General features: G+C 35.2%; 1 protein-coding gene across 9 annotated transcripts in view; it reads left to right on the top strand.

Annotated features, from left to right (window-relative positions):
- Positions 1-15,548, top strand: part of LOC126751710 (polypyrimidine tract-binding protein 1) — a 523,263-nt gene that overhangs the window by 134,321 nt on the left and 373,394 nt on the right. For 5 of the 9 annotated variants that reach the window (XM_050462184.1, XM_050462185.1, XM_050462186.1 and 2 more), the window contains exon 3: positions 4,856-4,883. The exons of the other annotated variants lie outside the window; for them this stretch is intronic. In XM_050462184.1, coding sequence (XP_050318141.1) covers positions 4,872-4,883 — 12 coding nt within the window. In that variant the 5' untranslated portion in view covers positions 4,856-4,871. The remainder of the gene's footprint in view (positions 1-4,855; positions 4,884-15,548) is intronic. 9 annotated transcript variants of the gene reach the window in all.

The raw sequence follows: 15,548 nt of genomic DNA, 5'->3' as shown, positions 1-15,548 counted from the left end.
CGACCTATTTTTACGAATAGCTTCGCGCAAACGACGCATAACATTAAATAGTATTCCTTGTTGACAGTTTGGCCGCTCGTAAAAAATTCGGAGTGCACCACACCTCGATAATCGAAGAAAACTGTACACAACCTTGATTTTTGACCTGTTTTGATGTGTTTTCGACTTTGGCGTACCTTTACCACAATTTTCGGCCGATTGATCGTTTGTTTCCGTGCCGCAAGCATTGATCCAAGATTCATCGCCAGTAATAATGCGGTTTGCGACATCCTGGTAGTTGGAAAGCATTGTTTCACAGACGTTAACGCGAGGGTCTTTTTCGAAAAAATTGAGTGATTTTGGAACCAATCGTGCTTTCACTTTTCATTGGCCCAAATGCTCTTTCAAAATGGTTTTCAGCGATCGTTTTGATATTCCAACGACGCCAACAAGATCTCTGACTGTTAAACGTCGATTCTCAAGCACCAATTCTTTTCTTTTATTGATGTGTTGATCATCAGTTCATGTTGATAGCCGACCTGGTCGTGGTTCGTGGCAAGCCAAATGAAGCCAAGTGAGCTGCGGTGAGAGCACTTCTGAACTAAACTTTCTAAATAAAAAATTGCTGCAACCAGTTTACTAATTTTGGATTTAATAATGAGTTGATGGCACAAACTCTTCAATTTCTTAAGATTTGAAGATGAAATCTCAAGATGTAATAAAAGGGTTCTATTCGCTTAATGAATAAATTCGTCTGCAATAACCGTTATACCACAAATTATTGAAATGAGCTATCAATTTTCATATAAACCTCAAATTCCATTAAATTTGTCATTCTTGCTGTCCACTCCACATCCTCCCGGCATGGCTGGCAACCCTCAAGGCAAACAATCAACAATTGTTCAGACACAGATATTTGTTCGACCCAGTGTTCGGTGTCGTGGCTGTTGACAAAATTCATTTGTTTTTATACAATTCAAAGTACTCAACGCACAGCATTAGGCCACTAAACACACACATACATACACACTCACACGCACACACACATATGTATATAATTGGATGCGATGCCCGCATAAGAGCAAAACGAAATTTGTACTTTTCGAGTTGTTTTGTGCTTTTAAGGCTTTTTGCCATGCATTCACGCACACACACATACAAACACATTTGTACATATGGTGTACATTTGTTCGGTGCGTTCGAGTGTTTTGTAAACAAATAAAAAGCGGTCAATTCAAGCCAAAAAAGCACAACAAAAGCAATTAGCATTTGAAAAATGAATTCATTTGAAATTAAAGAGTTGAATTATTCACTCTTCATAAACTGTGATCGGTCGCCAATGGGTGCGAGTGCGAATGTATGAGTGTGTGTATGTGTGAATAGAAGGTAAGGGGGTGCATGCTATGCTGCAAAGTCGGTTCGCTTGCCAAATTGGGCATATTGCCAAAAGAAGAGGCGGCAACAATAGCAACAACAACACGCAATGATCAGCCACTTTATGTTTGCATACACATGAGTTTGTGTGTATGCGCGTGTGTGTGTGTTTGCGTACACATTATTGCGGTTGATGAGCGTTGAATGCTGTCACTTTTTGACTTTAGCAATTTCTCATTGTTGTTTTTCTTTCTAGTTGCGGTTGTTGTTGCTCTAGTGTTTTGTAAATATTGTTGATGCTCATCAGTCAGCCTAAGCAGCAGCAATTGTTGTCGTGCTGTTGTTGTCTTTTGCTATTTTCACTTGTTTTGGCTGCCTATTGCCCGATCGCCGCGGCGTGTCTGTCTGCCTGCCAGCCAACCAGCCTACTTCACTGGCTGCCAAGCAGTGTTATTGCAGAGCTTATTGTTGCGCCGCCTGCCAGCGGTGTTGCTGACGGTGTCGGTGTCGCTATCGCCGCGAGCTGTCAGAATAATGTCAACGCTTCAGTGGTGCATTTGAGCGGCAAATCATGCATGAATATAGAAATTTAGCAACAACAAAGCGCAACGCTAGACAAGCGTTGCTCCTTTCGCTATTTGATGTGTGCAAAAAGCGGAAAATGCTCGCAGGCACTTGGCAGTACTTTTGGTGTGTGTGCTTTTCGCGCGTTTGATGCGGATGAAAATACTGCTCTGAGCGAAATTTCTAATTGGTGATGTCAAAAATGCAAAAAAAAAATGTTTTATTTTTAATATTGTTGGCTAAGTTGATATACACTTGTTAGCTATGGCAAACATGTTAATTTAATCTCACCGTTTTGTCCATTTTGTTTGGAAAGTATAGAATTTCAGAATAAATATATTCCACGACTAAACCATTCAAGTATCTCTCTATCCCTAAAAGTACACTCATTGTCCCTAAGTGGTTTCCACTTAAAATATTCTATATAATCACATCAATTCTAATTGCAAGTGAGTGTTAGAACACTAATTAACTGTAGTGTGTAGCCTTATCACTTCTTGGTGCTCTGATTTAAAGTAGCGCCTGATAAGATCGCTCGGTAATAAATTAGCAGTTACTTTCAGTGCTTTACTGCCACCTTCGTCCGATTTACGGCTTTGAAATGTGTGCCTTAACAAGCAACCTCATTATCTACGTCACGTAAGGTGCTAATACTCATTTCAAGTTTTATCACATTTAGTTACAAAGCAGTGTATAGTATGGGAATAAGTACTTTAGGGTGGTTGAAAATTTTGGAATTTTTTTTTTAAATATTAATAATTAATAAAATTTTATTTCTTATGGAAATAGGTACATTGTGGTGGTTCGAAAATTTGGAAAAGTTTTAAAAATTCTCAAGAATTAATAAAATTTTATTTTTTATGACAAAAAAAAAAAGAATTAAAAAAGTTTAAAAAATTTGAACTATTCACAAAAAGACAAAAAATAATAATAAGTCATAAAAAAAATATTTTTGTAATCACTTCTAAGATAATTTTTTATAAAAAAATTTTTTAATTAAAATATATTAATTTTTTTAATACAATTTTTATATAAAAAAAAATTACTTTTGTAATTACTTCAAAGATTAATTTTTTTTTGTAATGACTTTAAATATTAATTGTTTTATAATTTTTTTCTAACTACTTTAAATATTAATTTTTTTGTAAAGTTTGTTTTTGTAATTACTTTAAAGATTCAATTTTTTTTTATAAATTTTTTTTATAGCAAAATTATGTTTGTAACTGGTTTAAATTTTAATTTTTTTTTTTATAAAATTTACTATATTTATATTTAAATAGATATATATTTCATAAGAATTGTTTTAGTTGGCTGAAAATCAACATTCGCTAAATTTAAAAAATTCGAACCATCCTAATGTATGTATGTATGTATGTCCATACATATGTATGTACATGTGTACATGCTGATAAGACCTACTCGAGATAATTGCGAATTGATGTACATAGTTAGAACTACTTGCCTGAATTAGAATTATTTACTTTCGAAAAATTTACTTTTCGATTTCTCGCAATAATTTCACTTTTTCATAAATTTATTGTATAAATTTATTATTTATTTTATTGTTTATAAAATTATAAATTTTATTTTAATTTTTAATTTTTTGTTTTGGTTTTTATTTTTATTTTCTCTTTTAAAATGTTTTAATTTTTATTTTTAATTTAATTATTTGATTATTTTTTTTTTTTATTATTTTGTTTTTTACTTCTCACATTTTTGACTTTTTTCATTTAATTCTTTTAATTTGTTTTTATTTTTAATTTTTTTTTATTGCTAATTTAATTATTTTATAATTCTTTCCTTCTCATTAGTTTTTTGTATTTGTTATCTTCATATTTAAAATTTTTGTTTATAATTTTTATGTTTGCTTTAAGTTTTTTTGAATTGATATTTTTTTATAACTTTTTTCTTTCTCATTTTGTTTTTAGTTTTTTTTCCTCACATTTTTAAATTTTAAATTATTTCAATTATTTTTTAAATTCTTGTTGTTTTAGTTTTCTGAGTTTTTTTGTAAATTAATTATTTCATAATTTTTTTCTTTCTCATTATTTTTGTTTTGTTTTACTTCTTCATATTTTTAAATTTTTTATTTATTATTTAACTTATTTTTTCAATTTTTAATTCATTTTTAATTTCTTTGTTTAATTTTTTCATATTTTTTTTTTTATTTATTTTTTGTTTTTTATTTTGAATTAAATTATTTTATATTTTTTCCTCATTATTTGTTTAAGTTCTTGCTCATATTTTTAAATTTATTTAATTTGTTTTATTTTTAGTTCTTCAGTTTTGATTTTTTCTAGTTTCTTACTTTTGTTTAATTTAATCTGCAAATATTTACGTTTTCTGTATATTTGCCACTTGCTTAACACGCGAAACATCTGTTTTCAACCATTAAACAGTTACGCCAATAGTTTCTGCTTTTTCAGCTCAAATATTATTTTATTTACTTGCAATTTTTATGTTTTTGTTGTTTCTTTTCCTATATGTTTGTTTTTCTTTTGTTATCTATTCGATGTGTGTTTTAATTGCGTTTCATGTTTCCTCGTGTTTATTTAGAGTCGCAAGCATTTTTTGTTTTCAGTGTAAACAGTCGCTAACCTACTATGTTTAGTTAGTTTCCAAACAGCGAGCGGATGTTGATAAAATAATTTAGCATAACGAATTGAAATTCACATTCTATTTGCAGTCATTCCCTTCTAATATAATCACCTACATACACACATAAGTATATACATATTTTATGTTTTTAATTTAAAGTCTTTCATTCTACAACTAATTTCCTACCTTTAGCTAACCGCTCAGCTGCTGCAATTCTCTTTCTACTATCTGCTTGTTTCCGGAAAATCTTTTATTTACGAAATAAAAATGCGAAAATATTAAGCCGAAAGTATTTGCTTATAATTGCTACAATTTTCCTTATTTTTTCTTCTATTTTTAGGTAAGTTTGTTCAGATATGCACAGCCGTGTAAGTGTTTGCAATTATTATGGAATTTTTATAAACATTTTATTTTCTCTTTTTTAACTTTTTTACGCTTCATGTGCTCACAAACAGAAAACAGAAGTCCACAGTTAATTGTTATCTTAACTTTATTTTAAAAGCAATTTAAACACCGAGTAGGAATTACGTCATGCGCTCAAGTCGCTGGTGACTATCTAACTGTTTTACTTGGAATCGAATGCTGTGGAATATGCCATAAAATAGTTCATGAGAAAATACAAATAATTGCCTGTATATTTCTTCCTGCGATTGTTTCGTAGTATTTCATTAGGTTCTGAATTTGCACCAATCTATTGTGTTTGTGGACTTGAGAAGTGTTTCCTCACTAATATTCCTTCACTTAGTTCTAGAACTTCACTTTTATAATTTTGGTTTTAGAAGCTACGAATTTGCCACCCGTGAACTCTTATTCGGGGAACTTAGAACGGACTTTTTTCTTTGCCCATCTCAGACAAAGTATGCAGCTTCATCGCCAAAAATTTAATCGAGGTTATCGACGCACTGTTGCTGAGTTAACCCACGTCGAAAAAACCGCGTTTTTAAAAATAATCGTTCGAAAATGTTGAAGAGATGAATATTTGAAGTTACTGTAAACAACACAAGCTCTCGCAGGTTCGAAGCAACGATAGTACTTTGCCAACCACCGACAATTATCCCATATTTAATAGTTTTCCTAAGTACCGCTAACACCCACACCTCTGTATAAGTAGTCTAAAAGTCACCAAATATGGCAAACTCCACATGAGAATTTGAGCTGACCAAATAAGCAAATAAATCGAAACAAGTACATCCACTTTAGCACACAAGAACAAGCAGAGTTCAGTGACATGAAAAGAGTCACATTATTCATATAAAGAAAATTGTAGAAAGGAGTGCGAACATGCGGTAAAAATTATTGATGAGGGCGCATAAAAACAAAAAGTACTCAGAGTAGAGCCGAGAAGTGCGAGTGCTCGGTACGCATTCGCTAATGAACAAGTGGCTAAGAATTAAGTGGCATGAAAAATTAATGCTCATAAACACAAACATAGGTACATATAGGCAGACATAGCATGCCTTAAGCCACAAAGTGTTTAACAAAACAAATGTGATCCTAGAATGAGTAATACAGTCTTAGCATCGCACAACAATTGCCTCTAGAAAAGCAGCAAAAACAATGCTTGGCATATTTGTGATGAATCTGATTAAGTGTGTGATGATTTCATTATCAGTAATGAGTATTTACTAAGAATCTCTGAAGAGTTGAATGATTACTTGCTGCTAGAAGCAAACTAAAAATAAATATAACTTTTATAGGACTTTTCCATCGAAAAAAAAATAAAGAAAATGTATATAAAATGTATATCGTCGCTGGAACTATAATAAAAGTAAAAAGCTAGCAATGAGAATACACTATGTTACCTCCACGCTCAGGGGACAGAACTTAAAAGCGATCTTCATATAATTGGTTGTCAAAAACAATGTATATAAAATTAATCGTCGCTGGAACTGTATGCCGGTCTCTTTACCAATTCAGCGGAAAAAGCTAGCGTGGCGCAGTGACGAATGCAATATGTTACACCTGAGACGCATTTTTGCCTTTATCGTAGTAGTACTGTAAAATATGCCGTATTTTCTCTTTATTTTGCTCCATGTTTGCGACGCTATAACTCATGACCGATCTTCATATATAACCCAAAAAGGTATACAGAACACGGACATGAGCTTCTTTTTTGAAAATTATCAGAACAGGACATGAGCTTCGTAAAAAATCTTTTTCTTCTTTATTGCCGTAGAGTCTAGTTTACAACTGCGCTACAGTCGTTCCTCCTTTTCGCTGTTTTGCGCCAATACGAGATTCCAAGTGAAGCCAGATCCTTCTTCATCTGATCTCTCCAAAGGACTGGAGGTCTTCTTCTTCTGCTTCCGCTGGCGGGTACTGCGCCGAATACTCTCAGACCTGTAGTGTTTTCATCCATTTGAACGACATGACCTAGCCAGCGTAGCCGATGTCTCTTAATTCGCTGAACTACATATCGCAATGTCGTTATACATATATTTCGTACAGCTCATCGTTCCATAAATCTTCTGCAGAACCTTTCTCTCGAAAACTCGTAACGTCGACTCATCAGATGTTTTCATCGTCCATGCCTCTGCACCACATAGCAGGACGGGAATAATGAGTGACTTATAAAGTTTGGTCTTTGTTCGTCGAGAGAGGACTTTACTTCTCAGTCGCAAGTAGCACCTGTTGGCAAAATGTATTCCGCGTTGCATTTCGAGGTTAACGTAGTTATTGGAATTAATGCTGGTTCCAAGATAGACCAAATTATCTACGACTTCAAAGTTATGACGGTCAATAGTCACGTGGGAGCCAAGTCGCGAATGCAAAGACTGTTCGTTTGATGACAGGGAATATTTCGTATTGCCCCCGTTCATTATCTGACCCATTTGCTTCGCTTCTTAGTCCAGTCTAGAGAGATTAGAACTAACCGCACGGCTGTTAAGGCCAATGATATCAATATCATCGGCGTACGCTCTTATAGAAGATTATACCTTTTCTACTCAGCTCTGCAGCTCGAGCTATTTTCTCCAACAGTAGAGTGAAGAAGCATGATAGGAAGTCGGCTTGTCTGAAGCCTCGGTTGGTATCGAACTGTTCGGAGAGGTCCTTTCCGATCCTGACACAGCTTTTGGTATTGCTCAACGTCAGGACAGCCGTATTAGTTTTTCGTGAATTAAGTCTAAAAATTAAAAAGTCTCTTTAAACTACAAGACATTCTCCTTACAATGACTTAGGGAAAATGTATAAAATGGCGGAGTTTAAGTGAAGTTGAATTTTACACCAAATTTCGGTCGGTTTGGCCTGTCAGAATTCGATCTTTGATCAGATCCAAAAATCGCTAGCTCAATGCAGGTAGAAATATATTCTGAACAGGTGAAAATTTCATGATAATTTGATCATTCCGTTTTTTACAAACTCGAAAAATGCTGTTCTGAGAAAACGTGTTCTAAAAGAAACTGATTATGCTTTCTTCAATTTCAAAATCAACATAATACAGCAATGAAAACAATCTTAAAAATACAAATTTGGCCCCATAGTAGGCACACCGCCCGTAAATGTCGATTTAATAGCACCGACTGAGGTGTTGTCGAGTGGGGGCCGGCAGAACAAATACAAATTTGATAAAACGCTAAAAGATTGAGTGGAAAAGTACCGTAAACAAACTGAAAGAAATGGCCAACAGGTTTCAAAATATTTTTCAAATCAAAAATATAAATATTTTGAACACATATAGACCTAATTGAATGACAAATATATATTAACGTACTAAGAGAGTGGCCAATCGAATAAGCAATTCCTATAAAAGTAATAAAGAATTAGCCACTATGTAGCCAAGTGGAGATAATACCACCAGTGGAACCCTCTGTTGATGAATTTACTTACAAATGCTTGTGACTAGAGGAGGGCAGCGCTCAAATATAGCGAGCAGAGAAGGGGCGAATCGAAGACGCCTGTTGTGTGCTTATTTTTAGCCAAGACAATATTTCTAGACAAAAGGTACTGAGCGGGCGTGTGGGCATTTTTGTCTGTTGCAGTGTTTAGTGGCCGTTAATGAGCAGTGCATTTGTCTGCGAGATATTCCGACGAATATTTCTGTTTATAGTTTTAATAATACTGATTTTATTAATTCAGTTTAATGTGTCATAAATTTCTGTGCACATTATCAAAATGTCGAAAAATTTGGCGCGTGATAAATATATTTTTAATTGTTTTGAATTTCAGCCAATTTTGGGATGAGATATTTGTAGTGGGAGTCAAATAAATGTTATTGAAAAGGGCTATTATCTCAATTGTTTAGAAAAATTGATTAGAAATTATTTAAAATATATTAGAAATGTTGTTTTTGTCTTTACCGTTAATCTTTTTTTATTCAAAAATTTCAAAAACTATTTTGTTTAGTATGTTATTATACATATATAAATTTGTTTTTTTCGTGAAATCTCATATTTTGAAATGAGAATTTTGTGCTTTTCCTATTCATATCACTATTTTTCGCACGAAAATTGTCAAATCAGCGAAATGTGGCGCGAACGAATCACTAATTTACTGCCACACGACGCTAATGGCGCCGCAAATTGTTCGCAACCCTCCGCAGCAAAGCGAAAGCATTTAAGCCAAAGCATTCTAAGCAGCAATTAAGTGTTTAAAAATATAAACCTCTCTATATATATTAAATTAAATATATAATATAGATTAGTTACTATCCGACACAAGCATTCTCCGCGGCTAATGATGTCCGTGCCTTCTTTGGCCGCGTAGTGGAGCCGTGTGCGGCGTTCCATGCGCCAACAACTTGCATGGTCTGGCAGCGATCGCGCCTTTGCAGTTATTTATTGTTTCCTCCGCGCTCATTGTTTGTGTAACAGATCCGAGTCAAAATAAATGCATTTGACGCTCGTAAAAAACACCACAATAATTCGGTTCATATTTGATTTGTTATTTCGCCAAATTTTTTCGGTTTTTTTGTTTTTGATTTTTTTGTTTTTGATTTTTTTGTTTGTGTTCGGCTGTGTTGTTTCGTGTTTTGTTTTATTAGCGTTTTATGATGTTTTGAAATCAAGTTTTTCAATGAGTGCAAGCGAACACAAACAAAACAAAAACTTGGAAAAAATATTAAGTGGAAACTAAAAGCGCGTGGGAATAAAAATTTTTACTTGGCGATTTTTTATTTGGGCAGAAGAAATAAGCGAAAATGTCGATGTATTGATAAATATACACTTTTAACAGTTTTATTGATAATTAATTTTGATACAGTGGACTCATAAATAAGATATTATAAATATTACAAAATTTTGCAAAAACTTTTGCTTTCGTTGGACGTAGAAGAAAATCAAAGAGAAATATCGAAATAATTTTGAACCATGAACAGGGCATAGAAGTTTGCCACGATGTTTGTAACACCCACGACGGAGACCCTATAAGGTACATACATATATACATTATATAAATCATCAGCCTGTCTAGTTAAGCCTATCCGTCGGGCTGTATATACGCTAAATAGTCTCTTAGTTTCTGAGATATGAACCCGCAATTTCGCACATATCCTTTTCTGACGAAAAAACTGCTCATTTGTCGAAACCACAGATGTCTGACAACTGTGCCATATAGTAGTCATACAATGTTAGGTTAGATAAAGTTAGGTTGGTTGAGGTTGTAAAGTTGATCCAAAATCAATGAATCTCACTTGAATATCAATGTCGGCAACTTCGCCAGCAAAATCTGAGCAATAAATATGAATGATTCCACTTCGTCTTCCTCCATAAAGTTTGGACAAAGAGAATCCAACAGAATATTTATACAATTGTGGTGAGATTGACTTGGCTAAGAGCCAGTAGCTCGAATGACCTCTTGCAGTTCACTCTGAGTCAGAAGGATGTCGCAGTCTCACAAGTTCTGATTATTGACAAGCGGTTGCTAAGCTAACTAAAGTTCCAACTGTCCAACCCGAGATCGCAAGCAGACTTCGGAGACCTGAGTCAACTCTAATCGGTCCAAATTGGGAAAGGGTGTCCTCCCTATCCAGCTTATCGGCATCCAGAGATTCCACTGTGATTGGGAACTCAAGGGAGCCACCTCCTCTTAAAAGACGATACAGTGGTTTGGTATTCTGACATCACCACCTACTCTCATCCTTAATTTCGACCCATCCGTGAAAAAGCTCACTGCACACCTTCTCCAACGGCTTTGCTTCGCTCAAAAAACCCATCGCAGTTGCAGGAGCCGAGAAAGAACCGTCAGGAGAAGATTCTGTGGTTTTGTGATTTAGGATGGAAGGCATGCAATCGAAGCGGTGGAGATTTTCAGTGTGTCCCCGCCCGGCGCCTCTCAGTCTAATAGTAGACTTCGCCGCCAAGTACCAACCAGCTATCTCTACAGGTGCAACGTGTTGAATGGCATTAAGTGCCATTGTTAGACCCTAGTGCACCACAGATGCCGATGAGAGTCATTCTTTGAATACGTTCCAGCTGCTTAGATAGTGTAATTCTATCAAGCACCGCCCATCAAACAATGACCACATAAATAATTATTGGTTTAACTATGGTTTCATAGAGATTTCTCACTTTTGTTGTTTGTTTTTGTTTCTCTACAACAGCATAAGACGAAAGATTATCTCCTTACTGTCTCCTCACTGTTTGGCTTCCCTAAGATGTTTGGCTTCCCTGAGACCTTTCTGTCAATGATAAACCCCAAGTTCTTTACCCTGTCCACCGGCTGAAGAATAAATCCTCCCAACGAAGGGAGAGTAACATCAGGGATTTTGTATCTCTTTGTAAAAAAAAACTAGCTCTGATTTATTTGGATTTATGTCTAGTCCATTACTCTCGGTCACGCTGTTTCGAATCTTCTACTTCTCTACATTATTTTCTTTAAAGTTGTCTTTATTATAAATTATCTTGGTGTTTGCTTTCTTAAAAGCACTTGAACACTTGCCCAACTCAAGCGTAACCACGTGACTTGCCTAAGTAGTGTACTTCTTAGTAAATATGTATGTAACATAAGCTCGAACCGAATTTGGCGATATTGAAATCCGGTTTCGCGCATGCGCTCACTGACGAACGCACACCTGTCATGCTTTCGATTGTAGTCCACTTGCTGTAGAGGTGTATTTTCTTCTTGATCAGCCATATAATACATACCGATCTGCCTGCCAATACCCACTTACCGTCACTTAGCCTTTGGATGTCTTGAACGCTTTCAGTGAGGCGTAAATTCAGCTATTCGACTGAGCTATATTTGGCAATGCGAGTACGCGCTTGAGCTACCAAGCGACAGCCATGAACAAGTCATTGGCATGCGAGCCCCCAACCGCGGTTTGTAGGCAGTTGGTGGCGGCCCGAAAGAATTCACCAAACATGAATTTGCATAACTTAATTTGGTCACATTTAATGGCGATGGTTGCCGGCTTCAAGCAAACGTTCGTTGACTCTTTAATTAAGTAGCTTCGCAGAGTTATTGAGTAATCGCTTTTGACACTTGCATTTGTTTTGTGTCAGCAGTTTTTCAGCGCTCATTCGCGGGCAACAAGTTGGTGACACAGTCAACGCGACGGGGCAATTTTGAATCTGAAGTTTGTTATTAAGTTGACCACCTTTCACTTTTCGGCAATGTCACGTTTTAGCAAAATTTTCGTTAATTCTTCACTTTTGATTTTACTCTTTTCTTTTGTCGAATGTTTTTAGCTTTTTTCGCTTTAAATTCTCTGGTTAGACTAATTCGCAACCGTAGCGAGCGTTGGTCAGCGGCACGCTTAAAATTCTCAAATAAATTTGCAGCAGTTTTCGAAAGTGCTCTATAAATTTGTAATGAAATGAATTGAATTTCGGTAATCGACTTCCGAAGGGATCGTTGGGTGACAAATGAGCTCACGCTGCATGCCCTCGCGTTTTCACTGCAAGCGTAGATATATTTTGATTTTTTTCATCTGCGATAAATTGCTCACATGCTTGGCATTTTGCATCTGGTCTTGCTGATTGAGTGCTTGCCACAGTGGCTATGTGCCACATCTGCAATTTGTTTTTACTTTAGGTACTATTTTTATATACATATACTGAATTAAAGTGGGGTGTTTTTGTAGTATATCTAGTAGATAATAGATATTTGATCCCTTTCGGCTAATAATAAAATATATTTTCTGAAGCTAGAGATACTAGTGTGTTTGGAGACACCACACCACATATTTCTTTCAGCAAAATTTATTTTCTAGTAAATATAATCTATACTTTTCAGCTTCAATCAATACGTTTAAGGCGTTACATGGGTTTCCTTGGATAAAAAAGAGCCTGCTTTCAACAATTTTTTTTTCATCTAAATATCTAAAAATGAAATGTTGTGTCAGAGCTGAGCTAACGCTGCTTTCTCTCTTCGCTTACTGTCCTCGTTTCAGATTCTATCTTCCAAATCCAGGATTCATTATACTCACAGTGTTTCTTATATGCTCTACACCATAAAAAAATGCCTCCACAATTTCTGCTTTTTCCCTAACATTAGGGATTAGATTGTTATGTGAAGTCTTGCATAAGCTGACTTGGTTCTAGAACATATGGAGAAAAAGGTATTCGCTCATATTCCTGTAATTCAGAATTTTGCGATTTTCTCTGACTCGCATTTTAGTCACTTCTGGTTTTGACTCACCGAATAGTGTCTCTATTCCTCACTCTCGCACTTACCCATCGTAATATAGTTTCACCAGCTTTGCTCTCAAGTTTCACACTCTTACAACAATATGGATCTAGTTTTAAGAGTTAGTGAGAATTAAACAGATCAACGGTGAACCATGTTTATTTACTCTGTCTGTAAACTGCATTTCCTCTCTGCATTTACTCTTCTGTTAGATTTTTCTTAGCAGTGAAATTGGTATTCAGCGAGCTTTTTCTGCACTCAAAACATGAGAAAAATTTAAGGGGTTACATGGGTTCCCTCGGGTAAAAAACTGTTTTCAACAATTTTTTTCTCATATAAAAATGAAATTCTGAAATTTGTGGAAAAAAATATTTAAAACCGACACCATTTGGGTGACCCATCGGAAAAAAGATGAGCCCGCGTTGGCAGGATAACTCCTTACAAGATCATCTAAAGTGAAAAAATACGTGTTTTGGTTAAAATCTTAACTTAGAACTTGGAAAAAGAAAAAAAAACTGAAAACTGAACCGACATTTTTACAAAAAAATTAAAATTTCTCGACATTTTTTCTGTGAAATAGTTGTAATCGAATCCTTCGTCCAAGTCTTTAAGAGTTGTATCTCAAAGACCGGTGTAAAATTTCATAAAGACCCTTCGTTCAAGTCTTTAAAAATTGTATCTCAAAGGCCTTTGTAAAATTTCATGAAGATCTATTGAGTAGTTCTCGAGAAATCTTCCCAACACACTTCAAAAACACAGTTTCGAGAAAAACAGTTTAATGACGGCTCACTTAGCCTAGCTTGCCTTGAGCGCACAAGTTCTCAAGGTTCTATCTCCGAAACTTTTATTCGAACCAACTTGAAAATTTAAGACAATATTCTAGAGGTGTTGTAGAATGAATTTAATAAGACAAAAAAATGTTTTTGAAACCCGTAAACCCTAGTAACCCCTTAAGCATAAATACTACAGTATATCAGTTGTCTCTCTAGCTGCTTGTGAAATCAAAACCATTATATGCCTTCTCACTCACTATATTTTCAGGATATTACTTACTACCGTGGTAAATCGTTATATTTCTTATTGCACCCAAAGTCTCTTTCAAGAGATTTGATATCCCATTATTAATAAAGCAAACTTACTAAATCGTATTATCTTCGTTATTGAACTGGGAAAAATAATTCCCCACAGTGGTTTCGCACACCTTTCTCGGCTTCTCGTAAGTTGGCTGTTTCACTTTCCAAGCACGATTACATGCGAAACAAAAACAGCAAAGAGAGCGTGTTTTACTGTGCCGTGAGAAAATGTAAAAATTAAAAATTAATGATCTCTGCGATTAAGGGAATGTATGCGCTAAGTCAATGGCTATCAATACCCCGGACTGGTGGGCAGTACTGCTACTTGCGCCACAAACGTCACTTACTCACATTCTGACGCGTAACGTTGATAATGCACATGTACATAAGTATGTGATTATTCAGTTACATAAGAGCACATACAACGTGCAACAATAAAAAGTGCTTTTACGGTTACCTATTCGGTTTAACGTAAACTATTTCCTGAGCGTTTTGGTTTTCTTACCGGAAATGTGTGATGCTGCGCACTTGGATTTGTAGACACATAAGGAATTGTAGGTTCGAGGAATCATCTCTTTACGTTTCGTTTGCATTTATCCTTTTGGTTTTTTCACGATCATTTAAGCAGATTTATCTGGAGCGATGTACTTACAGACTCTACCATATGAAGAAACAAAATATTTTGATAGCTGTCTCTATTAAGTCCACAATAAACTCTCCATTTATATGAAAAAAAATCAAAAATCAAAAATCTTTCCGGTTCCTTGACTCGGCAAAAATAAAAAAAAAATTGACCCACTAGTTTTCTTTCTTTCAAGTTTCATCAAAAACTTTTTCCCTACAGGGTACTCTTTCTTTCACTTCTGTATTCAATTACACCTGCCGTCACAGCACACATACTAAAACCGGAATACTTGAGCACGTACGAATAATTTAAACCATTAGCGTTCGTATTCCTTCGAGGCTACCCGAAATTTGCTTTGTTGCTTGCGGCATGAAAAATATCGGAAAATTACAATTTATCGCCAATAAATTATTCACGTATGGCCAGCTGAACTTTTTCGCCGGCACAATCAGGAAATGTGTGCAACAATTTACACTATTTACTGTTAAATTTTGCAAAATGAAAATCAATCAGCCTTAATCGTAAATTTGCAAGTATTCTCAAGGTCGGCGTCTATATGCAATATAAAGTGGGAAGTATTAAAGTGTTCTTGAGAGCTTTGAAAAAGCTCTTGTATGCCTGAAAAGCTGCAGGTGCAGCCTATTGCGAATGTGTGCAGTAAATATGCCTGTCACTGAATATTGAAATATTCATATACATTTCAGATGCTTCCTAAATTCGTTTTCTATTATAACACATTTCTTCGTCTTCTTTATTGGCGTAGATACCGC

The sequence above is a fragment of the Bactrocera neohumeralis genome, chromosome 2 (assembly GCF_024586455.1).
Source record: "Bactrocera neohumeralis isolate Rockhampton chromosome 2, APGP_CSIRO_Bneo_wtdbg2-racon-allhic-juicebox.fasta_v2, whole genome shotgun sequence".
Classification (NCBI taxonomy): Eukaryota; Metazoa; Arthropoda; class Insecta; order Diptera; family Tephritidae; genus Bactrocera; species Bactrocera neohumeralis.
Note: the sequence above shows the minus strand (reverse complement) of the source record. Positions and strands in the feature narration are given on the sequence as shown.